At 50.9% G+C, this 24205-nt stretch overlaps 2 protein-coding genes across 4 annotated transcripts; both read left to right on the forward strand.

Annotated features, from left to right (window-relative positions):
- Positions 1-1561: 1561 nt before the first annotated feature.
- Atp6v0c (ATPase H+ transporting V0 subunit c) lies at positions 1562-7194 on the forward strand. The gene is made up of 3 exons (XM_008845497.3): positions 1562-1805; positions 6179-6362; positions 6447-7194. The coding sequence occupies exons 1-3, from the start codon at positions 1727-1729 to the stop codon at positions 6649-6651; spliced, it is 468 nt and encodes a 155-aa protein (XP_008843719.1). The 5' UTR covers positions 1562-1726; the 3' UTR covers positions 6652-7194.
- A 107-nt stretch (positions 7195-7301) lies between these two features.
- Amdhd2 (amidohydrolase domain containing 2) lies at positions 7302-16601 on the forward strand. Of its 3 annotated transcripts, none has more exons than XM_008845516.3 (11): positions 7302-7479; positions 7696-7832; positions 7911-8050; positions 13485-13539; positions 13658-13870; positions 13949-14037; positions 14120-14264; positions 14335-14442; positions 14600-14668; positions 15536-15687; positions 16355-16601. In XM_008845516.3, exons 1-10 carry the CDS (start codon positions 7394-7396, stop codon positions 15640-15642), a joined length of 1149 nt encoding a protein of 382 aa, XP_008843738.1. In that variant the 5' UTR covers positions 7302-7393; the 3' UTR covers positions 15643-15687; positions 16355-16601. The 3 variants fall into 3 exon arrangements, with proteins under 3 accessions (XP_008843738.1, XP_029425669.1, XP_008843729.1); XM_008845507.3 differs by having other exon boundaries at positions 7303-7479; positions 15586-15687; XM_029569809.1 differs by lacking the exon at positions 13658-13870 and having other exon boundaries at positions 15586-15687.
- The last annotated feature ends 7604 nt before the right edge of the window (positions 16602-24205 follow it).

Raw genomic sequence — 24205 nt, forward strand, 5'->3', positions numbered from 1 at the left:
CCTAATGTCCCTCTGCTAAGAGGGATGACAGTCACTGTGTCCTTGGCAAGGACAAGGAGCTGGAGAGGAAAGGGGAGATAAAGAGGTGGAGATAGAATGAAGATTTCCCTTTTTTTTTTTTTTTTTTTGTCTTTTTGAGATAGGGTCTCTGTAGCCCCAACTGTCCTGGAACTCACTATGTAGGCCAGGCTGACCTTGAACTCTTAGAGATCCGCCTGCCTCTGTCTCCCCAGTGCTGGGATTAAAGGCGTGCGCTACCACGGCCAGCAAGATTTCCCCTTTCAAGAAGTCAAAATGGAGCAAGAGAGAAGTGGGGCGGGGAAGGGTTAGTAGCTCTCTGTAGCCTCTCCTTTGAAACAAAACCTGGGCACTTCCACAGGTAAGTTCAGTCAAGGGGGAAGAGGTTCACTTATTGTGAAAGATGGGACTAAGAGTAGAGCAGGAAGGTCAGGATGGGGAAGTGACCCCATTGCCTACACGGAAAAGCTGAGGTGACAGCATACAGACCACTAGGAGAGCCCTCTGATCTTGGGATATCGGCTTGCGCTTCAAGAAAGGCCTAGTACCTGCTCAGGGCTCCTCAAAGGGAGTGGATAAAGGGATAAATAGGCAGCGACACCTGGGGTGGAGGGGCGGCAAGCAGTTGGCTGCCTGGGTTGCCACAAGGACATCAGTAGGGCAGCCTTAGCTAGGATGCCTATATTGTTGGGGAAACCACTTGTCCCCAATCACTGTTCCATAAAGAAGGCCCCGCGAGTGTGGACTTTTCATGCGTGGGTGCTAGTAGAGCAGGCAGAACCTAGGCACTTGAACCTTCCAGCAGCGAGGAGAACCTCCAGTGGTGACAGCATCAACAGGGCTTCAAAAGGCCAATCATGCCTCCATCTTAACGGAAAGACACCCCTCCCCAGTTGATGTCAGCTTCGTTGATGCAAGGGGAAGGAGCAAATCGGGAGTAGTTTTTTCGGAATTTAGGGGGAGATGGTGGATCTGGATCTGCTGGAGCCTAAGAATAGAATGGAGGGAACTGATCACGAAACATGGGAGGACTACATTGTAAAACCAGGACTTTACAGGTGGGGTGGGGCCCCACACTCAGGGTTTCTTTGACTCGTTAGTTCTAGAAAACTAATACCACTACGACCCAGCTGTGCATGAGAACCTGAGCCACGCACAGCTGGAAGGCCTGGAGCTCCAGGGCAGTGAACGCTGACCACCAGGAAATTCACTCCTGGGAACTGAACACCGGCGGACGGCGCGCAGCCGCAAAGGAGGTGGGGCAGCATAAGCTCCGCCCCGTATGCTAATATGAAGACCCACAGATCCGCCCCGGGGACCGCAGGACCCAACACCGCAGGGTCCGAGAGGACGTCGGAACCGGACAGTGCACCTGCAGAGACCGAGGCAGGCCGACGTGGGGAGCCCAACCCAGCGCGCTTGTGGCAGGACCTCGTGGCCGTACCCCGGCTGCGGGCGAGCTGGGAGCGCCCCCCGCCGGCGCCAGGTGGTACGGCCCGGAGGGGCGGAGCCCGAATCATGTGACGCTAGTGCGGCCGCCATCTTGCTCTGCGGTGGTGGTATTTAGAGCGCAGCGGCTGACTGGCCGGGTCGCCTTCGCAGCCTCCGCGTCCGGTCTCGTGTCTCCGCTCGCTTTCCCATCCGCCCGTCTGCCCGCCGTCCGGCCATCCGGCCGTCAGCTGACCTTGCCCCTTCCCTTCACGCAGTCATGACTGAGTCCAAGACCAGCCCCGAGTATGCTTCGTTTTTCGCCGTCATAGGCGCCTCCTCCGCCATGATCTTCAGCGGTAAGCATCTCAGCAGGAGGGGCAGGGGGCCCCGACGCGGTGAGGGGCTCCAGCCCGCATTTCACGGGGTGCCTGGCGTGACGTCACTCTGACGTCATCCCCGGGTGTCGGGGTGCCGGGCCTCACGGGTACGGGTGGGGTTTAGCTCCAGAGGCGACGGAGGCCGTGGAGTGTATCAGGCGCAGGGCTTGCCAACCGGGCCATGTCGGTGCGGAGGTGGGGCCGCGGTGCAGCTGCCATCTTAGCCCCGGGAGGCGGGAGCGAGGCTGGGGTGGGGGCGCAGGGGGCGGCGCGCGGCCCTGCGCCTGCTCCGCATCCCGCATTCTGCGGGCAGGTGTGACATCACACCTCCTAAGACGCCTGTCCGTAGGCGGCGGCGGGTTGGGGAGCGCCCACTAGGGGAGCGTATGTCCCCGGTAAGGTCCCCAAGCCTTGCTTTTGTGGCAGCACGGCTGGCTGGGGTCAAGTGGGTCTCTATCATGGGGTGAGGCAGGTGTTTCCGGTTGGGGCTTGTCTGGGTTTCCCAATAGTTTTGTCATCTATGTGGGTTGCTTGGGAAAACTGAGCTGAGGGTTGGTCCTTGAAACCTGCAGGGACTCAGGCTATTTAGAGCCTGTGGAAGTGAGGTAATCCAGGAAGGACCACCTGAGTGGACCCTTGCTAAGGGTCTCCTTTGATGTGCCAGGGTAGCATTAAATTGCCAGCATTTACATGAGTGGGACCTTGATCTTTAGAAGAGTCACCAGTCCTGACCTCAATGAATGGATGAGTCAATGATTGACTTTCCTTGTCCATGGGGGGTGGAGGGGCAGGAACTGGGAGAAGCTTCCCCCTCTGAGGAGCAAAAAGTCTGACAAGATTCTTGATGGCACCTTGCTTTTGAAGGTGGGCTTGACCTTTTTTACGGTGTCAAATTTAGTGAAAATTGGCCTTCCTGGGAAAAAAGCCTTTGGGCCAGACCCAAGAATGTGGGATTGGGGAGGTAAGTCACAGCCCCCAGGGACTGGTCTCAGCTGGTCTGGAGCCTCCTCTGTGTCTGGTTGTTGGCTTAAGTGACCCCGCCCAGCCCTACCCAACTTGATGGGTTGGAAGGCTGGCTCTCAGTACAGGTATGTGGAGGGTTTGAACTCCAAACAGTGTCTGCTGACTGTAAACACCTGTAGGGTGCAGGTTGGGAGTGGGGTTTCTGTCCTGAGGACCTCCTTCTGCCTGGGCCTGTCCGCCAGTCACGAGCTGCTGAGTGAGCCCTGCCCTTCCCATCCCATTGGAACAAGGGGTCATTTGTGGTGGGAGATGTGGTCTAGACTTCTTTCCTCATAGAACACCTGTTCTTTCCACACTTTCAGGGTTCCTTAGAGGCTGCCCTGCATTCCCTTCTGTTCTGTGCCCAGAATGCATCCATAGCTTCCAGTTCTTTGGTCACCTGTGATTACCATTTGTGGTTATTTATTCAGCAAGTCTTAAATGAGTTCCTACTATGTGCCAGATATTGGGGGGACATCAATAAGCAAAACATGGGGAACTCATGTTCTGGCTGTCATGATGGCCCCTGCAACTCAGAATTTGGCCATCAAGAACTCTTTTCTCTGCACCTAGCTTCCTGTCCCCGACACCCCCCCTTCCATCAAGACTGTGTCTTAAGTCTGGCCAATAGGTATCTTATCTGCACACTACAGGAAACAAGTTACTGGTCTTGGTCTTTCTTACCTGGCCCTAGTTCCTGGGGATAGAATGCCATTAGTCCTACTCTTCTGCACTTACTGAACACAGCCCTGTGGTGGCTAGCCTCTTACTGATTTCATTTCTTCCCCCAAGCATCCCATTTTCTAACATGTCTTTGTCCTCTCTGCTATCTGAACAAATCCATGTTCCTTTGATGGCCCCTGGTGTTGCTACTGGGTGGACTCCAAGCTCAATGTCAGTGCCTGGCCAATGGCCTCCCTTGCATTGACTACCTAAACTTAAAGACCATTGTTCTTTAAATGAGATCCACACACATCTTGGAGACCTCTGTTCCCTGCTCTCATTCTAGCTTCCCTTTTTTCTTATGACAAATATCCTGTTGGTTCTTTCTTCATCATGTCTTCCATGAAAATGCCAGTTGCTGCTTTTCCGTATTTTCTGTGACTTCCTCCCTATATTGGTGCTTGACTTCCTGGAACTGTCCATTGCATTGGCACTGTTGGCAGGTCTGCCTTCTGTAGCCTGCCAGACATGACTTACTGGATACTTGCTGTTTTCCAGGTTGGGGCTAGTTTTATATCCATTTCTCTGGCCCCTAGTGGTCATCTTTCTCACTCATCTCTCAGCCATGACCTCCTGGGAAAGGGTCTGGCTTACTTCCGGGGTGCTAAGTTCTTGGTGTTTAGTTCCCACCTCCATAGTACCACATGACAGCCTGTGTTCTCCCTGTTCAGTAGTGTGCTCTCAGGGCTGTGAGCCCTTTTACTTGTGATGCATCCTGATGGGGCTGGGCTTGCAATAGGAGCTTCAGAAATGCACTCTTGGGGCTGGAGCAGTGGCTTTGTGGTTAAGAACACTTGTTGTTCTTGCAGAAGACCCGGGCAGCTAACAACAGTCCGTAACTCCAGTCTCAGGGGATCCGACAGCCTCTTCTGACCTCCACAGGCATTGCATGACATGGGTGCACTTACCTACATGCAGGCAATACACGCATACATATAAAATAAAAATAAATAAAATTCTTTTAAAAATGCACTGTTGGGGGGACTGGAGAGATGGCTCTGTGAGTAAAAGCACTGGCTGCTCTTGCAGAGGACCTGGGTTTGGTTCCCAGCACCCACATGGTGGTTAACAGCCATACATAACTCCAGTTACAGGGCATCTAACACCCTCTTGTGATCTCCATAGGCATTACACACATGGGAATTTAGGTATGTGCAAGCAGAACACTCATACACATAAAAATAACCCACCCTCCAAAAAAAATATTTAAAAGAAATGCACAGTGACCAGAATAGTTCCAGGAGATGTCCTGAAGATGGACCTCAGGCCAGAAGCCTAAGGTGCTGCAAGTGTTGGTAGGACAACATCTAGGTACTTCAGGGTGCTGCAGAAGAGGCAAGCCCTGTATCCTAGCCTCAGCCTCTTCCAGTTGATCTCAACTGATAACCATTTTGTTTGGTGTTTGAATGTGCTGTCAAGAATCTTGTCCTCTGCCTGGTCTTCCTTTGATCTCCCACTTACCTCATCTCCCCCACTCCATGATCCTTTTCAGGACCTTCCCCTCCCTCACTGTACCTCCCCTACTCTATTCCCTCTGTTTCATGGAAATGAAGCTTTGAGTCACTGTCCTGTCTTACTGGGTATGAGCTCTGAGAAGGCAGAGCCCCTCCAACCTCAGCCCTGTTCAGTGCCGGGCACACAGTAAGCATCTTTTGTGGTCCAAAGAGTTCAATAAGGGGCTGGAGAGATGGCTCAGCAGTTAAGAGCACTGGCTATTCTTGCAGAGGACCTGGGTTCAATTTCCAGCAGCCACATGGCAGCTGACAACCATCCTTACCTCCAGTTCCAGGGGATCTGATGTCTGAGGGCATTGCGTGACAGAGGTGCACTTAATACACATGCAGGCAGTACACTCATATACGGAAAATAAAATTTTAAATAAAAATTTTAAAAAAGAGTTCAATAAAATATGCAGAGGCCTGTTTTGTCTTCTTTGTGGCAAACCAGCTACTATTGTCCCTAGAATGACCATGGCATGGATGCCCTGGGCACAGTCAAGCTTGAAGCAGCCAGTGAAGTTTTTAAGTAGCTCAGTGGCAGAAATAAGAGCTAGAGTTCAAAACCTGAAGCCAGGAGAGGGAAACAAATTCCTGAAAGGAAGGCAGTATATCTTGGGGAGGTGGAAGTAGGGTAGTAGCACTAGAGGAGATAGGCCACCCTGTTGTCAGTATATCTTAGGAGGCTTGAAGGCTCCAGTATAGTTAGGGACTGACGGATTCTGGACTAAGAGGCAGCTGAGAGGCAGTCCACTCATGTTGGAACTGTCTGGAACTTAGGGTGAGACACAGGTACCCAGAATCTCAAGCAAAGCCTCTGGGGCCCCAGCTCTTTCCTTTGTGACCAGTTGCCTGAAGTCACAAGTGTGGAGGACTTCAAGATCTGGTTCACAGCAGAGCAGGATCTGCTAACTGCAAGAGCCACTTTGGGCAGAGGTGGACCCTAGGGGGTTGGGGGATGGCTCAGCTAGAGGCAAGGGAGAAATGGCTATGGTGCTATTTCTCTCAGGGGGCTTGCCTGCCTGCCTTCAGTTTCTCATGTGGGATATAAGTTGGGGATCCCTCCCAGTGTGCAAAGAGCTCCTCCTCTCCAGGCAGCTTCCAGGCTCACCTTGTTTCTTCCTTCCACAGCCCTGGGTGCTGCCTATGGCACAGCCAAGAGTGGCACTGGCATCGCAGCTATGTCAGTCATGAGGCCAGAGCTGATCATGAAGTCCATCATCCCAGTGGTTATGGCTGGCATTATCGCTATTTACGGCCTGGTGGTGGCAGTCCTTATCGCCAATTCCCTGACCGATGGTATCACCCTCTACAGGTGACTGCAGGGTCTGTCCCACCAGGTGCATCTTGTGGTGGATGGGCAGTTTGCTGACAGCCTATGTGTCTCTTCTCTCTCCAGGAGTTTTCTCCAGCTGGGTGCTGGCCTGAGTGTGGGGCTGAGTGGCCTGGCAGCCGGCTTTGCCATCGGCATTGTGGGTGATGCTGGTGTGCGGGGCACAGCCCAGCAGCCACGACTGTTCGTGGGCATGATCCTGATCCTCATCTTCGCAGAGGTGCTCGGCCTCTACGGTCTCATTGTGGCCCTCATCCTCTCCACAAAGTAGCCCTTTTCAGAGCCCACCAGCCACAGAATACGATGTAAAGACCACCCCTCCTCATTCCAGAACGAGCAGCCTGACACACATGCACGGGCAGCTGCCCCCTCCATAGTTGGTCTTGTAAATGCGCAGTGTCCTAGTGCCCATTGTCTGTTGCCCCCGCCTGGCCCCTGCCGCCCCGTGCTGTGGACATCTGGGCCCATTCATCTCCCATCCGGCCCCTGACCAGTGAGGATGCCGGCCACTGGCTGCCCTGCCCATCACCCTAGAGTGCTCTGTGTATAAGGATGATTAGAGTTGTCCTTTTTCTCTTCACTGGATGTTTATTTATAAAAGAGTTGACCTGTTCATGCGTCTGTGGAGCAGCCCTGTCTCCCAGCTATATAGTAACCATTAGTAGAGTGTTGCCTTTCGGGGTTCCCGTTGCTGAGACTCCTTGGATGAAGTCACCCTCCCCCCAGACCTGGGCCTCAAGGCTGGAGGGCAGAGTGCTGCTGCTCGCCAGGGCTGGCGGGGAGCTGTGTTCAATAAAGTTCTTGGATGTGACTAGCCTGTGTGTTCCGGTACTTCTATGGGCGGAGCGGTTGGGCGGGCTCCACTGGCAGCGTCACTACTACTGCCCGACCACGTGCCCCTAGCCATCACGTGACAGCCTCATCAGCTGAGGGTCACGTGGTGCCGCGAGTCCCTGCAGGCTTCCGACTTGCCACCACTCCAGTTGCCGGCCTGTTTGGGCTCTGCACGGTTCATGATGCGTGGCGGGCAGTGCACAGCATGGGCTCCTGTGCTCCAGTTCACGAACTGCCGCATCCTGCGCGGCGGCGTGCTGCTCAGGTCTGAATTGGGGTGGTGCAGGACGGCGGGTGTAGGGCCCAGGGCTCTGTACACTGCAGGGCTGGGTTGGGTGTGGGGACAGGGTGGGGAGGGCAGGGTGTGGGAATCTAGGGATGTTGTCTGCAGAGTTGACTGTGGCTGGGGATCGGATTATAACAGTGGATGTGGTTCCAAGGTCCAGGTGGTGATTCATGTGCTGGCCACTCTTGTCTACAGAGAGGACCTGTGGGTGCGCGGGGGCCGCATCCTGGATCCTGAGAAGCTGTTCTTTGAGGAGAGGCGCGTGGCTGACAAACAGCGAGACTGCGGAGGCTGCATCCTGGCACCTGGCTTTATCGATGTGCAGATCAACGGTGCGGCCTGACTTGGGCCAGGGAGCCCAGGGGAGGAGTTCTGAGCACCGTGCGACCCCTTCTTTTCTGTGGCCACAGGTGGATTTGGTGTGGACTTCTCCAAGGCTACAGAGGATGTGGGTTCTGGGGTCGCCCTAGTGGCTCGGAGGATCCTGTCCCACGGTGTTACCTCCTTCTGCCCCACCCTGATCACATCCCCTCCAGAGGTTTATCACAAGGTGAGGCCACGCTGCTTCCACCCCATCCCCTGAAGCAAAGGGGGCCCCAAGAGCAGTAGCCCCTTTAACTTTGGAAATTCTAGCACGTGAATCAGGCCGTATTTCTGACCTCCCTCCACTTGGGTCTGGGGGGCTCCCCCTCTTTCTCCAGTTGTCCCTTGACATGGTCTCTGCAGCTGTCTGAATGTTTTCTGTCCGCATTCACATCTACCTACCCCATTGGCAGTCTCTAGGTCTCTGGACCCCTAGTTGGCTGGAACTCTGCCACAGCTGTTGTCTCTAATCAAGCTCTTCCTCCCTAACCTGCCTGCCTATATGTGATTCACTTGAACACGCCTTCCATAAAGAGCTGCTCTCAATTTGTTCTGGCTACTGTCACCTACATCCCTAATAACTTCCACCTTCCTTCTTACTGGAAGTTCTGTCCTTGCTCCAGTTTTAAGAGGGCTTTTACAAAGGTTTCCCAGTTTTAACTCGTTTGTTCTCCCTGCTCGTGCACTTACTGGCTTCCAGAACTGTCTGAGAGATCCTTGCATATTCTCAGCCCTTTAATCCCTTAGTACTTCACTCTTGCTTAAAAACATGGCACTCTCTTATACAATGCAATTGGTGAGTTTAGGATATTAATGCCATTAACCATACTTGAATGGACTCTCTTCCTGTTGTCAATTGTCTCAGCCTGTTTTTCTTCCAGTACAGGATCCACTGCACAGTCGAGTGCCTGACTGCTGGTGGGTCCCTTTCTGGGTGTGTGGACACAGATCAGAGAAGGGAGCCCTGGGTGTTGAATGTGGACTCTGTGCTCTTGCTTCCTGGCCATGTTTCTGGCCTCTTGACATTTATCCCTTGGAAGATTTAGGGCAACCTTACCCCTTTCTAAGCCTCAATTTCCTCAAACCTAGAGTGAGAACCATCAGTGGGAGGTTGGCACATGTGAAACCCTCCTTGGATGTCAGAGGTGACTTTCTGGAAGTTTCTACAGCTCTCTCTCCACGCTGAAAAAAATGGAACCTATACCCCTCCTCACCAACATTCCCTTCTTACCAGTTAAGGCTCTTCTCCCCAGGCACATTCCAGCATCTCCAGGTGTGTCCCCTCTCCTCCCAAGCTCTGCCTGGAAGGCTTGCTCTTCTACTGGCCCTGCCCCCAGGTCTCCTTCACCATCACTGAGCTTTCCTCTTGCAGCTGGTCTGACCTGTATGGTGCAGGCTGTGGCTCTTCCTTTGTGGGAGGACTGGCAAGTCTTCCTAAAATTGTCTTCCCAGTACCCACTGGGAAATGCCCAGTCTAAGCACTTCATAGACTCAATATAACACTTAGAATGAAGGCCTTGGGAGGCAAGTAGAAATTGATGGTAGAAATTGGGCCAATTTGGGAGGAGGGGCGCTGTTTGTTTTTTTACACGGGGTCTCCCTGCCTGTAGCCCCAGCTGTCCTGGAACTCACTATGTAGACCAGGCTGGCCTCAAACTCACAAAGATCCGCCTGCCTCTGCCTCCCAAGTGCTGGGATTAAAGGTGTGCACCACCACGCCCAGCTATTTATTATTTTTATGTGTATGCATGTATTGCCTGTATGTAGGTAAATGCACCCATGTGGTGTAGTGCCAGTGCTGTCGCCTGGAACTGGAGTTACAGACAGTTGTTAGCTGCCATGTGGGTGCTAGGATTCGAACCTGGGTCTTCTGCAAGAACAGACAGTGCTCTTAACCACTGAGCCATCTCTCCAGCCGCAGAGCTATCTGCTTTCAACCCACCTGTCTCTCTTGGAATTCACCCACCTACCTTTTAAAAAAAAAAATCTGCTGGTATTTGTAATTGGTTGTGCAGTTTAGGGCGGTACCTGTTGCTTTTCACCAAGAAAATGAGGATTAACCCTCTCATCTCCTTCTGGCTAGGTGTGGTGGCACGTGCCTTTTAGTTCCAGCACTTGGGAGACAGAGGCAGGCGGATCTCTGTGAGTTCCAGGCTAGTTTGGTCTATATAGGGAGTTTCAGGCCAGCTGGGGCTACAGAGAGACCCTGTCTCAAAAACAAACAAAAAAGCCACCCTCTCATCTGCTTCCATTCCTTTGTCCTTGAAGAGTAGTTAAGTTACCTGTAATTTGGATTGGGTCAGCCTCATCAATCATGACATCATTAGGACTTTGTGAAGAGAGCACAGCTCAGGTGTTCTTACTTGACAGGTCAGCATTCCCTGGAGTTAAGCGTTAAATGTTCTTTATTTGTGTGTGTGGCTGGGGCAGGGTGGAGGAGTAGATGGGGTGTTTTCTTGGTTTTCTTAAATTATGGTGTGTGTGTGTGTGTGTGTGTGTGTGTGTGTGTGTGTGTGTGTGTGTGTGATTGTGATTGTGTGTGTGTAGAGGGCAGTCAATAAATATATTTGTACTCCATGGCATGCAAGTGGAAGTTCTTTGCTTCTATAATGTGGGTCTTGGTGATCAAACGCTTGATCATCAAACTTGCCCCCCCCCTCATTTTTTTTTGAGACAAGGTTTTGTGTACCCTTGTCAGTCTTGAACTCACTTTATAGTTGTAACTGGCTTTGAACTCTTGTCTCAGCCTCCTATATGCTTGCCTCTTTGCTTGGTTTTTAAGCTACTAAGTCCAATTGCAGGCTTCCTGCTCACTGTCTCAACACTCTGGCCATTTAGATGCTGCATGAGCTCTTGTCTTCTGCTTTCATGATCATTGTGTATCATCTCACTGGGGCTGAGCTATCTTAGGAATTCCCTTCCTCTCATTTGGAAGGATTTTTCTACTGGGTTTCCCATGTCTGGAATCCTGCCTCTTCCTTTGCTGGTTTACATACTTCATCTTGGTGAAGCACATCCTTCAGTAGTTTCTAAAAGGGTCACAGGAGGGTAAGTTTCTACTGTCCTTTAAAATCTGAAAATGCCTTTATTCTTCTTAAAATTTTTAAATTTTATGTGTATGTATGTGTGTGTGCACATGAGTGCAAGTGCCTGAATAGGCCAGAAGCATGGGATATACCTCTGGGAGCTGGATTTGCAGGCGGTTGTGAGCCACCCACTGTGGGTACTAGGAACTGAACTTGAGTCCTCTTCAAGAGTAGTAAATGATCTTAACCTCGGAGCCATGAGATTTGTGTGGTTCTGTTCCACACTTGCCTCTCGTTTTTGTGGTACTGAGGATTGAACCTAGCATCTAAAGCTAAGCATGTTCTACTAGTTAGCTATATCCCTGGCCCAAAACTTCCGGGCTCTGCCAAGTTCCATTTTACCCTTTCTCTTCACATTTTTTTTTTATTTGCTTATATTTTATGTGTCTAAGTGTTTTTCCTGCATATATGTTCGAGCACCACATGTATGTAATACCCACGGGGGCCAGAAGATAATGTCATTGAATCCCCTGAAACTGGAGTTAGGAACAGTTGTTAGCTGCCATGTAGGTGCTGGGACCCAATCCCAGGTCTTCTGTGAGAGCAGCCAGTGCTCTTAACCACTGAGCCTTCTCTCCAGACCCTACCCTTTTTCTTTTTGAGACAGGGTCTTGTTATGTTGCACACGCTGGTCTCAAAATCTGAGCTTAAGTGATCTGAGTATGGGGGACAACAGACGCACAGCAGTGTGCTCAGTTTCTCTAGAACATTGAAAACAACACTGGTTTTCTGTCTTTAGATGTCCAGTGTTGCAAATAAGAAGCAGGAGGCCATCTGATCTGTGATCCTTTGTGGGTGACCATTTTCTCTCTGGAAGCTCTTAGGATCTTTCTCTGTCCTTGGACCTGAGGTCTCAGGGTGGCATGATGTGGGATTGGGGCGTTTATCCATTTTGCTGCCTACTAGACAAAGCTCAGCTTTAGGGTTTTCTGGTATCTTCTATTGAATTGCCTTGGTGATTGTTCTCCCATTTCTCTGCCATTCTATGGGACCCCACTAGGCTAGTGCTGGGCTTTCTGGGCCTGTCTCCTCATTTTTTCTTTCCTGATCTTTTGTCTCAGTTCTACTTTCTAGACATTTCCTCAGCTTCTATCTAGGAGTTTGTTCTATGAGTTTCTTACATATTTTTAGTTTTGAAGAGCTGGTTTTGTTGCTGACAATCTTGTTCATCGCCCAAAGGCAGTATTGTTAGCTCTTTTGGCTTCTGTTCCCTGCTGGCTTGGTCCTCTACCTTCATTTGCTGCCTGGGGAATTCAGTATGGGCTCTTTTTGAGGGATGGCACTAGCAGGTCTTGCCCCAGGAACACCTAACTTTTGGGTGGATCTCTGTGGGGCACCTATAGGTTGGGCTGCTTAGGTTCTGTCTCTTGGGCTTGTCAGATCCTCTGGGAAGAGTCTTATGTTGCTCAGAAGGACCTGCTATAAGAACCTTAAGGACATAAACTTCTACCTAATATCTGTTTTCCACTCCACCTACCTACCTCTAATGAGTTCCCAGATGTGTGCAGAGTCCACCTATCTAGCTCCCAGGGTCTAATTGTCCTTCTCTCATTCTCTCTGGACTCACTTTTAAGTGTTTGGGGTTGGTTTGTTTAATTTGAGATAAGGTCTCTGATAAGGTCTCTTGTAGCTTAGGCTGGCCTTGGACTTCATGTAACTGAGATGGCCTTAAACTGATCCTACTGTCACTACCTACCAGATGCTTGAGATTTTAGGAGTGTACCACCATACCCAGCTTTAGAGCCTTATATATAAACTCTTTGCTTTTTTTTTTTTTTACCCATGGTCTTACTGTGTAATAGCCCCTGCTAAGACTAAAGGCGAACACCACCACTAAGCCATTCACTTTTATTGGCGATGAGTAATGCTGAGGGAGGGTGTGGTTAGTTATTGTCTTGCCCAGAGTCCTCATACTTGAAGGGTCCGGGAATCACCCCCAAGTCCCTGCCCAACAGCCAAAAGAACTGGAGAGATGTGGCTGTACCAGATAGCCTCTTAGACTAAGTGAGTACTTGCCACTCCTGCCTATACAGTGACCTTCCTGATGCGAATGGACCTGGCTGTGAGTCCTGAGCCCTTTCCCCACCTGCACTGAGTTCTCCAGCCTCCAAGCTTCTGCTTCTGCTCTTCTTTCCTTCTGCCCTCTGGTCCTGCTTCCTGGTCCTGCAGCTTAGGGAGGCTACAGTAACTCTGGACTTGCCCACTCTGATTTAGCTACTGCTGGGCAGAGGCCATTTCTGAGGGCCAGAGCAAGTTGGAGAACTCTTGGTGCTCCAACTCCTGCCTGTGTGGCCTGGGAACACTGTCATCTCCTGGTCCTCAGGACAGGCTATTCAGTGTTCCCTCTTGTCATTTCTTCCTACACCTGACCACTGAGGGGCCTTTAGCCATTTTCTGGCACCCATAGGGAAGGCCAGCAGGGCTAGGCTGGGCCAGGGTCTTGAACTCTGACCTGGGGCTCTAATCTTGGTTGGGCTGTGACCTCTGGGTGCTGGGCTGTGGGGGGGCAGGGGTTTAACAGCTGGTTCCCCCCAGGTCCTTCCTCAGATCTCTGTGAAGAGTGGAGGTCCCCATGGGGCAGGGGTCCTTGGTGAGTGGTTAACTCCTTCCAAGATGCCCAGTTGGGGAGGGAGGGCAGGTTTGAGGGACTGGGATGGGGCTGCTGGGTGGGGGGTATCTGCTGGAGCCACCCTTGTCCCCTCCACTAGGGGTGCACTTAGAGGGCCCATTCATCAGCCATGAGAAGCGGGGTGCACACCCAGAGGCCTACCTCCGCTCCTTTGAAGCCAATGCTTTCCATGATGTGTTGGCCACATATGGGCCTCTGGACAATGTCCGCATTGTGACACTGGCTCCTGAACTGGGCCGAAGCCATGAAGTAATCCGGGCACTGACAGCCCAAGGCATCTGTGTGTCTCTAGGTGAGAGGCCACCTGTGGGGTTATGCCTGCTCAGAATTTTTGTCTGGTGCAGAATTTGATTGTAGGTTCCCTGTGCAGGGCACTCTGTGGCTGACCTGAAGGTCGCAGAGGAAGCAGTGCAGAGTGGAGCCACCTTCATCACCCACCTCTTCAATGCCATGTTGCCTGTGAGTGCCACCCTAGCTTCAGGGTGGAAGGGGACTCAGTGGCCCCTTTTGTCACTCAGCTGTCCCCTCCTGCCCTGCCCAGTTCCATCACCGTGACCCAGGCATCGTAGGGCTTCTGACCAGTGACCAGGTGCCCCCAGGCCGCTGCATCTTCTACGGGATGATTGCTGATGGCATACACACTAACCCTGCAGCTCTGCGTATTGCCCACCGTGCCCATCCCCAGGGTGAGCCACTGGACAGGGCAGGGTAGGTAGGATGAGAGCTGGCCAGGTCCTGAACCACCTCCTCTCTCAGGGCTGGTTCTGGTCACTGACGCGGTCCCTGCTCTGGGCCTGGGCAATGGCCGTCACACGCTGGGGCAACAGGAGGTGGAGGTGGATGGGCTAACAGCCTACGTGGCAGGTAAGTGACTCCTGTACTCATGTATGTACAGCTTCTTGACTCCTCCCTGGAACAGTGGCAGAATTTGGGTAGCCTCTGCTTATCCACTGGGCTGCCAGGTCCATGACCCTCACAGGCCCACAACCCCCCCCCCCATCCTGGCCTCTCTCCTCTCAAGGCACCAAGACATTGAGTGGCAGCATAGCCCCCATGGATGTCTGTATCCGGCATTTCCTGCAGGCCACAGGTCAGTGGGTTGATGGTCATGGGTATCTGAGGGTAGGGGCTACATCTGGGAAAAGCTAGAGGGGAGGAGAGGACATTGAAGTTCTGTACTGATATCCTTCAACTACCAGGGAACTGGGGGCATAACTCCTGGAAGACAGGAATGACCAAGGTCATTCACAGAGAGCTAAGGCTGTAGAAGAGTGGTGAGCAGCCAGTGATTAGAGCCAGGATGATGAACACAGTTTGAGGCTGTGGCCCCATGGAGGAGCAGGGACATGCTGCCCACAGAAAGGCCAGGGTCTGGGCCTGTGGAATGATGGGAGTCAGCAGGGGGAATACTTGTGGGATGGGGTGGGGTGAGAAAAGCTTTCCAGAGCTTGGGACAGGCTCTGTAGAGACCTCCCAAGGGATAAGGTGGGAGGAGAGGATCTGGAAGCATCTCAAGGCTGGGTATCATTCTAGGTGTGGGGAATGTCAGGGTCTTATTTAGAGCAAATAGGCTAGGAATGGTCTGGGACACAGGAGATAGCTGCAGCTCTGGCATGTGTTGATACAATGGAATAAGTGTTGGTCACTAGGTGAGCATGGTCCCAGGTGGCTGCTCAGTTGGTAGCATGGTAGGCCCAGATATGGCTTCTTTGCCAAGAGTAGGCAGGAGGGTCCTTCAGGCACAGGGGAGCAGACAGTACTTTATGGGGAGTGAGAGCCTATGGCTATACCACCCTGAAAGCACCATGTCTCGTCTGTCGGGAGGAGAAGTTCCCTACAGGGCTGCAATGATGAGTGGGCTTGAGAGCAGTAGCCCCCAAAGCTTGGAAGGGAGGGTCCTTCCTAAGCTACTACAGAGTCCTGAGTGGTCACCAAGCCAAGGTCCTGAAATCTGCAGCTTGGAACTACGTACGTGTGGGATGCTTACAACAGCATGTCCTTGAGCAGGCTGTAGTGTGGAGTTGGCTCTGGAGGCTGCATCTCTCCACCCTGCCCAATTGCTAGGGCTAGAGAAGACCAAGGGGAGCCTCGACTTTGGTTCTGATGCAGGTGAGGCTCCATATAGAGGGCTAAATTGGGGCCCAAGGGGGTGGGTCTTCACCAGTTCCTGCTGTCAGTCTTGCCTACCAGACTCTTGTCCTTTTCCCTATTTGCCAGACTTGCCTTTTTTTTTTTTTTTCCTTTTTCTTGCTTTTGTTTTAAAATTATATTTATTTTTGTGTGTGCTAGGCCCCACCTATGGAGGTCAGAGGACAACTTGTGGGAGTTGATTTTCTCCTTCTGCCTGTAGAGCCCAAAGATCAAACTCAGGTGGTTAGGCTTGGTGGCAAGCTCCTTTACCCATTGAGCCCTTGTTTTTTTGAGGGAGACTCTTCATAGGTCTCTCTGACAGGCCTGGAACCCACTACGTAGACTAGGCTGGCTTCAAACTCATGGCACTCCTCCTGCCCCACCCTCAAATTACAGGCACATTGCCACTATACTGACTTTTGGCCAATTTTTCTGACATCTCAGATTAGGTCAAGTGAGAGGGTACTGGGATCACTTGTCCCTTGTCCCCAATTATGAGTAGTTTGAGCTCTTGTTCTTCCAGGATCCACCTCTGCAAATTGTGTTCTTGTGCCTCAGTTTTCCCACCAGGCTCAGTTGTGAGGCTCCACAATAGGGGGTGGGGATGGCCCTACTCTGCCCCTTTCACATTTTTGTTCTGCCACAGACTTCGTGGTGCTCGATGACACCCTCCACGTCCAGGCCACTTACATCTCGGGTGAATTGGTGTGGCAGGCAGAGAAAGCTGGGCCGTGACTGAGGATCTTGTCTGGAGAGGACACCTGACCGAAGCTGGACACTGACAGGCCAGGCAGTCCAGGGAGCTGGTCTCCGGGAACAAGTTGGAACCCAGAGCCTCAGTCCACTCTACTGGAGGCAGAGTGGATTGGATAAACAGCAGGATTTTCCTTGTTTTGAGTTGTGCTTTGAGTTGTGTTTACATTCAAATTGGACCTACTTGCTGATTTCACTATTGCCCTAGGACCTCCTGGGAAGGGGTTTGGTTCTGGGCCAGGAATGGTTGGAAACCTTGTGGGACCCCCTCTGTTAGGCCAAACCTGTTTTAGGCCTGAAGACCCACAGGAAAATGCTAGGCTTGGAAGTGAGTGGAGGGAGTTTAGATGGCTGCAGATGGCTGACCCTGAGCTAAGTTGGCAGAATGGAGGCCCACTGCCCCAGACATTCCGCAACCTTCATCAGTATGTCCATGACCTAGAATCATCTAGCACTGAATGCAGGAATGGGTAGCCTGAGGGCCTCCAACTGGGCCCTGCCTACTTCCTAGGGTTTGAATAATCAAAATTTCATTCCCTGTGGAATCTTTCAATTACCCCACCTGGTGACTATGACAAGCACTCCCTCACTCTTCTTTGGTGACTGTGGCAGACCCTATGCCCTGTCACCATTTCAGAATGTCTCAAACTCCCTGGGCCATGTGGCTCTTTGCCCTTTTAGCTTCACTTGGGCAGGCTACCCAAGGACACCACAGCCTGGCTTCTTCACACTTGGGAAATGTGGCCCATCAGGCTTCTGGAAGCTTCACTTACATATTTTGGGGACTCCCTTGGCTCTAAGGTTGGCTGTGTTGTTGGGGACACCTGCTAGAGGAGGTGAATCAGGTCTGAGAATGATTCCTCCACTTTTCATTCAGCTTCTGGGGTAGGTGGTCTTTTTTCTTACAGACAGATGTTCCCAGGACAGCTGTATGAAGGCCCCATTGAAGGAACTGAGCAGTCTCCAGGCCAAAATGATTTAAAAAAACAAACAAAACACTTTAGGCTTCCTCCTGTTTGAGGGCAAATAACCTGGGAAGAACAGCTGGTGGGCAGGAGCACATGGGGATCAGTCAAGGCCCATTTGCCAATGGGTGCTCTGTCAACCCCAGAAAGCTAGCATGAAGAACTCTAGCCTCCCAGGGGAGAGAGGGATAAGCAAGGGAGCCTGGGTCTGCCCCATAATCACACCCCTCCACATCACTGGCCAGCCCTTTTAGTGTGCCAAGCACTAAGGATAAGGAGAATATGAGCTATGTGAGGAGGTCCACCAAGATTCACCAGCCAGGGGAGGCAGAGGACCTTTCTTGTTGCTCCATCCTGCTAGATAACCCAATTATGACCCATTTCCCAGATAAAGAAAGTAGGACACTGAGTAGGACCTGGACAGGCCAATCAATACTCAGCTTGGGGGCTAAGGATGCAACTCAGTATAATTTGCCTAGTGTGAATAAGACCCTGGGTTTCCTCTCCAGTACCATGCACACAAATTGGACCTGGCCTGCCCAGTTTCAATTTTACTGGATATTATGCTACTGCTTCCAGTGGGCAATCAAGAGGGGCTCGTTAGATGAGTGGTGGGTGGGTCCAGGGGCTACCTGGAGATAGTAGGAACTAGCACTGGACAGAAGAAACTGTCCCCAATATGTCAGTGAAACAGCTCTGTGAATGGGAAAAGGGTCAGTGGTCCTAGAGCTGCTGTGGGAATTTAAATTTTATTTGAGGAACAAAGGAAGCACTGGGGTATGTGTGTGGGGGTTAATTTAAAATTAGTGGGCATGGTGGTATATGTTTGTTATCCCTTGGGAAGTGAAAGCATGAAGATCAGGAGTTCAAAGTCCTGCTCAGCTGTATACTGAGTTGGAGGCCAGCCTGGACCATGTCTAAAATGTCTTAGCCAGGTGTGGTGGTGCCCCTTTAACCCCTGCACTTGGGAGGCAGAGGCAGGCAGATCTCTGCGAGTTCAAGGCCAATCTGGTCTACATAGCAAGTTCTAGGCCAGCCAGGGCTACATGGTGAGACCCTGTCTCAAAAAAGTGTCTTTTCTAGCCCAGGTTAGATATGTAGCTGAGGAGGACCTTGAACTCCTGGTCTTCCTATCCCCTCCTCCGCAGTGCTGGGATTAGAGGTGTGTACCACTATACCCTGTGTATGTGATGCAGAAGATTAAAGCCAAGGCCTTACGCATGATAGGTACTCTACCATCTTTGCTACAACCATCCCCTGCCCCAAAATTTATTACTTTACCCTGAAGTGTACAGTTTGGTGGCCAAAAGCTAGCTCACATTTTCATGCAGCCATCACACCACCGCCTCCAGAACTACTTCCCAGACTGTCCTGGGCACAAATCGCCCACTTATTAGCAACCACCCTCTGCCCTGTCCATGGTGGTAAGCTGGAGGGCTGTACACAGGTGTGATACCAGGTTGTTGCCTGGGAGCACTAGGTCTCCGATGCCTCTCTGGCTGTGGGTGACAGTGGTGCTGTGACGCAGGGAGGCCTGGGGTGGAGGGCCCGGCGGGGAGACGGATGGGTGGGAGGCTGAATAGGTGCTGGTGAGACGCCTCGTAGAGGCGGCCCTAAACCCTTGTGCGCATCCGCCAGGGGCAGCGGAGCGCCATCTAGTGACCGGCCGCAGGGTAACAGCCTCTCGGGCTGAGTTGAACGAGGGTTCGAGACCCGACCTAGAGGATCCAATCTGGTCCTTTTACTTACAGTGTGGCAGCGAGGTGATAGGGAGAGGGCGCCCAAATCGTCTGACCCAGAGACAACCCCCCCCCGCCCCCTCGCAAGGAGTGGAATGGGGCCAGAGATGAGCACAACCGAGACAACCAGAGGCTGTAGCGGCCTAGCTGGGTGGGTGCGACAGGATGTAGCTCTTGCAAAGGCCAGTCACAATGTCCTTGGAGAAGTGAGGCACCAGGCCAGGTAGTAGGGCGCACAGCAGAGTGCAGAGTCCCCTTGGCTCAGGACGCTTCAAGGTCAACCAGCGGCATCTCTGAGCCCTTTCCCTTCCTCACGGGTCTTCTAGTTCTCCCGCTGAAGCCCCCGGACTGCATTTGTCTCGGGTACAGTGAAAGAAGGGCTCCCTCTTCAGGCGCCTCCCCTCTAGCAGTCAAGTATGTCCAATCCTGCGCCTTATTGCCAGAGCATGGTAGCTTGTTTTACTAAGTAAGGTTGCACTTTAGTACAGCTTTGCAATTCTGTTCTCAAATTGAATCCCACAAGTGGAGAGTTTCCCAGTGGGACCACTCACTCTGAGAGCCAGCTGCCACAGTGGGCAGACAGCCCACCCTGTGGAGCCACCAACAGCTGTAGGAGTGAACTCTTTTGGAAGTGACTCCAGCCCCAAACACAAGCTTTCAAACACCTCATTTACAACAGTGGGGTTGTTTATTTGGGGGGGGGGTAGTCAGACAAAGTCTTATTTAGCACTGGCTGGCTTCAAACTCCATTAAGTAGCTGAGGCTGGCCTTAAACTCCTGATCCTCTGCCTCTACTGACCAAGTGCTGTGATTACAAGTATGGGCCACCATGCCCTAGTCTGTCAGAAGGACTGAACCAGACAATGGGGCCAGGTCACTCCTAGGCTCCTAACTCCCAAAGACCATGAGGTGACTGATGTAAGGAAATTTGTTACACAGCAGAAGGTATCTAACAACAGGTGGCATGTTGGTCAAGGTTTCTAGCCCCTGAGCCCGTTTCCTCACTCATGCCATGAGGGTTGTTGAAGAGAATGAAACTCCATAAACGAAGTATTGCTAGTGCTCTGTGCATACCAGACACCTGCCACCTTTCCACATGGTTCCTAGAGTTCTTTTGCCCCTCCATGACCTCACAATGTCAGTCCAAGCCAGTGCATCCTTGGCTCAAGCTACTCTGCAGCCACAACAAGCTCTGGGCACAGAAGGGACCAATGGGCAGGACAGTTGCTCTGTCCTTCAGCTTGGGCACCAGTTTAAACTGCCAGGTCAGGTGAGAACATCTCTCCTCTGTGTGTTGTCCTGGCATGGGCAGTCAGATCCTACCCACACAGGTGCCCAGCCTTTCCAGAGAGGTAGGAGGAGCTACCTGTCTGGCCCTTGCCTGCTGGCTGCCATCAAGGCCCTTTGAGACTGATGACTGTCCTCTCCAGTTTTCTGCTGCCCTCCTTACCTTGCCCCTGTTGACTTCTCAGCTGTCTTCTTAGAGAATAGCCTGGGTCTCCCTCTTCGCCCCTTCTGAGGCAGCCAAAGGTTTTCCACCCACTGCTCCAACAAGGCTCTTCATTCACCACGTACCTTTTCCTCAAGTTTTTTCCCCCTTCTCTTTCCATCTCTCTTTTGCTGTGAATTATTCAAGGACTATATGCCTGCCCCTGTGTTGGTATAATAGACTCAAACAAGAAAAAAGTTAAAGTAGCCAGTCCACTCCCCAGGGGAAATCGCTACTATGTTCTTTTGTCTTAGGTTCTGTTTGTGCATCTGCATGCGTGTGTGTGTGTGTGTGTGTGTGTGTGTAAGCCAGAGGACAAGGACTCTGGGTGTTGTTGCTCAAGCACCATCCACTCTTATGTCAACTAGCATACCACCATGTCCAGTTTTTCTTTTTTTTAGACAGGGGCTCACTATATAGCCCTGAACTGACTTGGAACTCACTATGTAGACCAGGCTGGCCTTGAACTCAGAGAGATCCACCTACCTCTGCCTCTTGAGTGTTGGGATTAAAGGCATGTGCCACCACAATTGTCCATGTCTAGGATTTTCTCAATTTTGGGGGGATTTATTTATTTATTTTAGTGTTTTTTGAGACAGGGTCTCCCTGTAGCCACAGCTGGCCTTGAACTCACAGAGATCTGCTTGCCTCTGCCACCACACCCAGCAGGATTTGTTTTATGTTATGTGTATGAGTGTTTTGCCTGCATGTATATGAATGCACCCATGTTATGCAATGTCTGAAGAAGCCAGAAGAGGGTGTTGGATCCTCTGGAAGTGGAGTTATGGACAGATACTTGTTATCTGCCATGTGGGTGCTGAGAACTGAAACCTGGGTCCTCTGCAAGAGTAGCCAATGTTCTTAACTGCTGAGCCATCTCTCCACCACACCCAGCTGCTGTTTCACATTTTATTTATTTTGCGTATGAGTATATGTGTTTGTGTGGGGGTGCACATGTGCCTGTGTTGAGGTCAGAGGAAAACTAGTGGGAGCTGGCACTCTTCTTCCACTACATAGGTCTTGAGGTCAAACTTCGGTTGTCAGTCTTGGTGGCAGATGCCTTTACCAGCTGAGCCATCTCCTTGGCCCTTCCCACACTTATTGGATGAAAATATCTACTGGTTTTTTTTTTCCCCTTGAGACAAAGGCTAGGTGTGGTGGTGCACACCTTCAATCCCAGCCCTTGGGAGGCAGAGGCAGGTGGATCTTTGTGCGTTTGAGGCCAGTCTGGTCTACATAGCAAGTTCCAGGCCAGCTGGGGCACAGGGAGACCCTGTCTCAAAAAAAAAGAGATGGTTGATTATCTAACAAGGGTTGTCCTCAAACTTGAGATCCTCCTGTCTTAGCCTCCCAAGTGCTAACACTTTAGAGTGTGCAACCATATGTCACTTTTGCAGCCATCAGAGATTGAACATTAGACTTCATGCATGTCAATCAAGCAATGTGCCATTGAACCACACCCCAGCAGAACACCTCACTTTCACTGGAATTTTAAATATTTTTACATTTATTTATTTATTTGTGTGTGTGTGTGTGTGTGTGTGTGCGTGTGTATACACCATGGCACATGGTGGGGAAGGTGTGGAGTTCAGAAAACAACTTTCAGGAGTCGAGTCGATTTTCTCCTTCCATTGTGGAGGTCTTGAAATCATACTTAGGTTGTTAGGCTAGGTGCCAAGTGCCTTCACCAGCTGAGCCATCTTGTTAGTCCTCATTGGATTCTACAATTTTTATTCTGTAACTCACTTCTTCGACTTAACTTTTTCTTGATTAGAACTTTGCTCTGTTCTTTGCAGTAAGTACATAACATTCTCCAGGATCAACATACCATCGTTTATTTCATGTTTTTATTTTATTTTTAGATTGTGTGTATGAGTGTGTACCTGCATATATGTATGTGTACCACATGTGTGCCTTGAAAAGGTGTCAGATTCCCTGGAACTGGAGTTACAGATGGTTGTTAGCTACCATGTAGGTGCTGGGAACCAAACTCGGATCCTCTGGAAAAGCAGCCAGTGCTCTTAACCTCTGAGCCATTCTCCAGTCCCTCATGGATTTGTGGGGAGGGTACGCATGTGTGTGGTTTGTGTATGTGGAAGCGTGACTTGACATTGGATGTCCTTCTTGATGGCTTTCTACTTTTATTTATTGAGACAAGATCTCTCAGATAAACCCAGAGTTCAGGGCTGGTTCATGATTATGGGGAGGTGGAGGCTTCCAGGCTACTGGAGGCTTGCTCCTGTGAGCCTGTGACAGCTGTGGTGTCAAATGTGGGACCCAAGTCAGCTCAATAAAACAAGGGCCCAAAGGGGACGTAAAAAATAGGTGGTGGGCCAGCACTAGATTAAGAACTATTTGAGACTGATTACTGCTGGGTGAGGGAGAGTATGACCTATGACCACTGGATGGGCTGACTAGACTCCAGTGGAGGCATTTACACTGAAGGACACTTGGGTATAAACACTTGAATGAATAGGAGTCAGCATGTATGGCAGAGTGCATAGGGTTCAGTGGGGGGTAGAGAGAGGTGTGGATTGGGGGAGGGGGATCTGAATTTGAGTGGGAAATGTATGAAATTTAAAAAGCTCAATGAAAAAAAATAAACCCAGAGTTCACTGATAGTCTAGTCTAGGTAGCTTGTCCCAGGAATCCCTCATCTCTGCCTCCCAAGTGCTGAGCACCTGCCCAGCTAGTACATGGGCCTCCCAAGTGCTGGGCACCTGCCCAGCTAGTACATGGGTTCTGGTGATCCAAATTCTAGTCTTCATTCTATGCCGTACGGGCTTTATCCACCCAAGCCATTTCCCCAGCCCTATTTCATCTTTTTAAAAAATTTTTTATCTTAGTGGTACTTGGGGTTGAACTCAGAGCCTCACATATACTAGTCAAGCACTCTACCATTGAACTACATCCCCAGCCCACCCAACCATTTATGATTTCAGCTCTTAATTAACCAGAGTTGCTTCTTTTTTCTTAGTATTAAAATTGTGCTGCCAGGACTGAAGATGTAGCATGGTGGCAGATTGTTTGCCAAGCCAGGAGGGAAACTGTGACTTTAATCCTCAGCTCCAGAAAATAACAGCAAGAGATTGTGCTGCCACAGATGTTCCTGTGCATTGTGGTGCATACCTGTGATCTCAGCATTCACGAGCCCGAGGCAGGAGCACAGCAAGCTTTCTGAGTACTGAGATTACAGAAACCACCATGCCTATCCCCATTTACATCAATGATCAGCAATCTGTCTGCATCCCTCTCTACTTATATCTTGCTTGTATTGATGTATTCCTGTTATAATAAGTAATAAGTAAGTAATATCTTTATGTCTTGAGTCATCACTTCTGCTGAAGAGGTAAGGATCTAGTTCTCTTACGCCCTGTCGCAGCCCCCGCCTTTTGTCAGGGGTGTCTGATGATTCAGGGTTGAGTCAGTGTATCTGATCATGTCTGTAAATATTGCACACAGCAGGAGAGGGACTTAGAAGAGACTCAAACTGTGGTTGTGCTGGGTTGTTTTTTTTTTTTTTTTTTTTTTTTTAAAAAGGGGTCCCCCTT

The sequence above is a fragment of the Nannospalax galili genome, unplaced genomic scaffold (genome assembly GCF_000622305.1).
Source record: "Nannospalax galili isolate Female #2095 unplaced genomic scaffold, S.galili_v1.0 scaffold471, whole genome shotgun sequence".
NCBI lineage: Eukaryota > Metazoa > Chordata > Mammalia > Rodentia > Spalacidae > Nannospalax > Nannospalax galili.

Excerpts from the sequence above, each read along its gene's own strand:
- Atp6v0c (XM_008845497.3), top strand. The coding sequence starts at position 1,727 with ATGACTGAGTCCAAGACCAGCCCCGAGTATGCTTCGTTTTTCGCCGTC. Across the intron at positions 1,806-6,178 it reads CTCCGCCATGATCTTCAGCG|CCCTGGGTGCTGCCTATGGC; the intron begins GTAAGCATCTCA and ends TTCCTTCCACAG. Across the intron at positions 6,363-6,446 it reads GATGGTATCACCCTCTACAG|GAGTTTTCTCCAGCTGGGTG; the intron begins GTGACTGCAGGG and ends TTCTCTCTCCAG.
- Amdhd2 (XM_008845507.3), top strand. The coding sequence starts at position 7,394 with ATGATGCGTGGCGGGCAGTGCACAGCATGGGCTCCTGTGCTCCAGTTC. Across the intron at positions 8,051-13,484 it reads CTCCAGAGGTTTATCACAAG|GTCCTTCCTCAGATCTCTGT; the intron begins GTGAGGCCACGC and ends GGTTCCCCCCAG. Across the intron at positions 13,540-13,657 it reads CCATGGGGCAGGGGTCCTTG|GGGTGCACTTAGAGGGCCCA; the intron begins GTGAGTGGTTAA and ends CCCCTCCACTAG.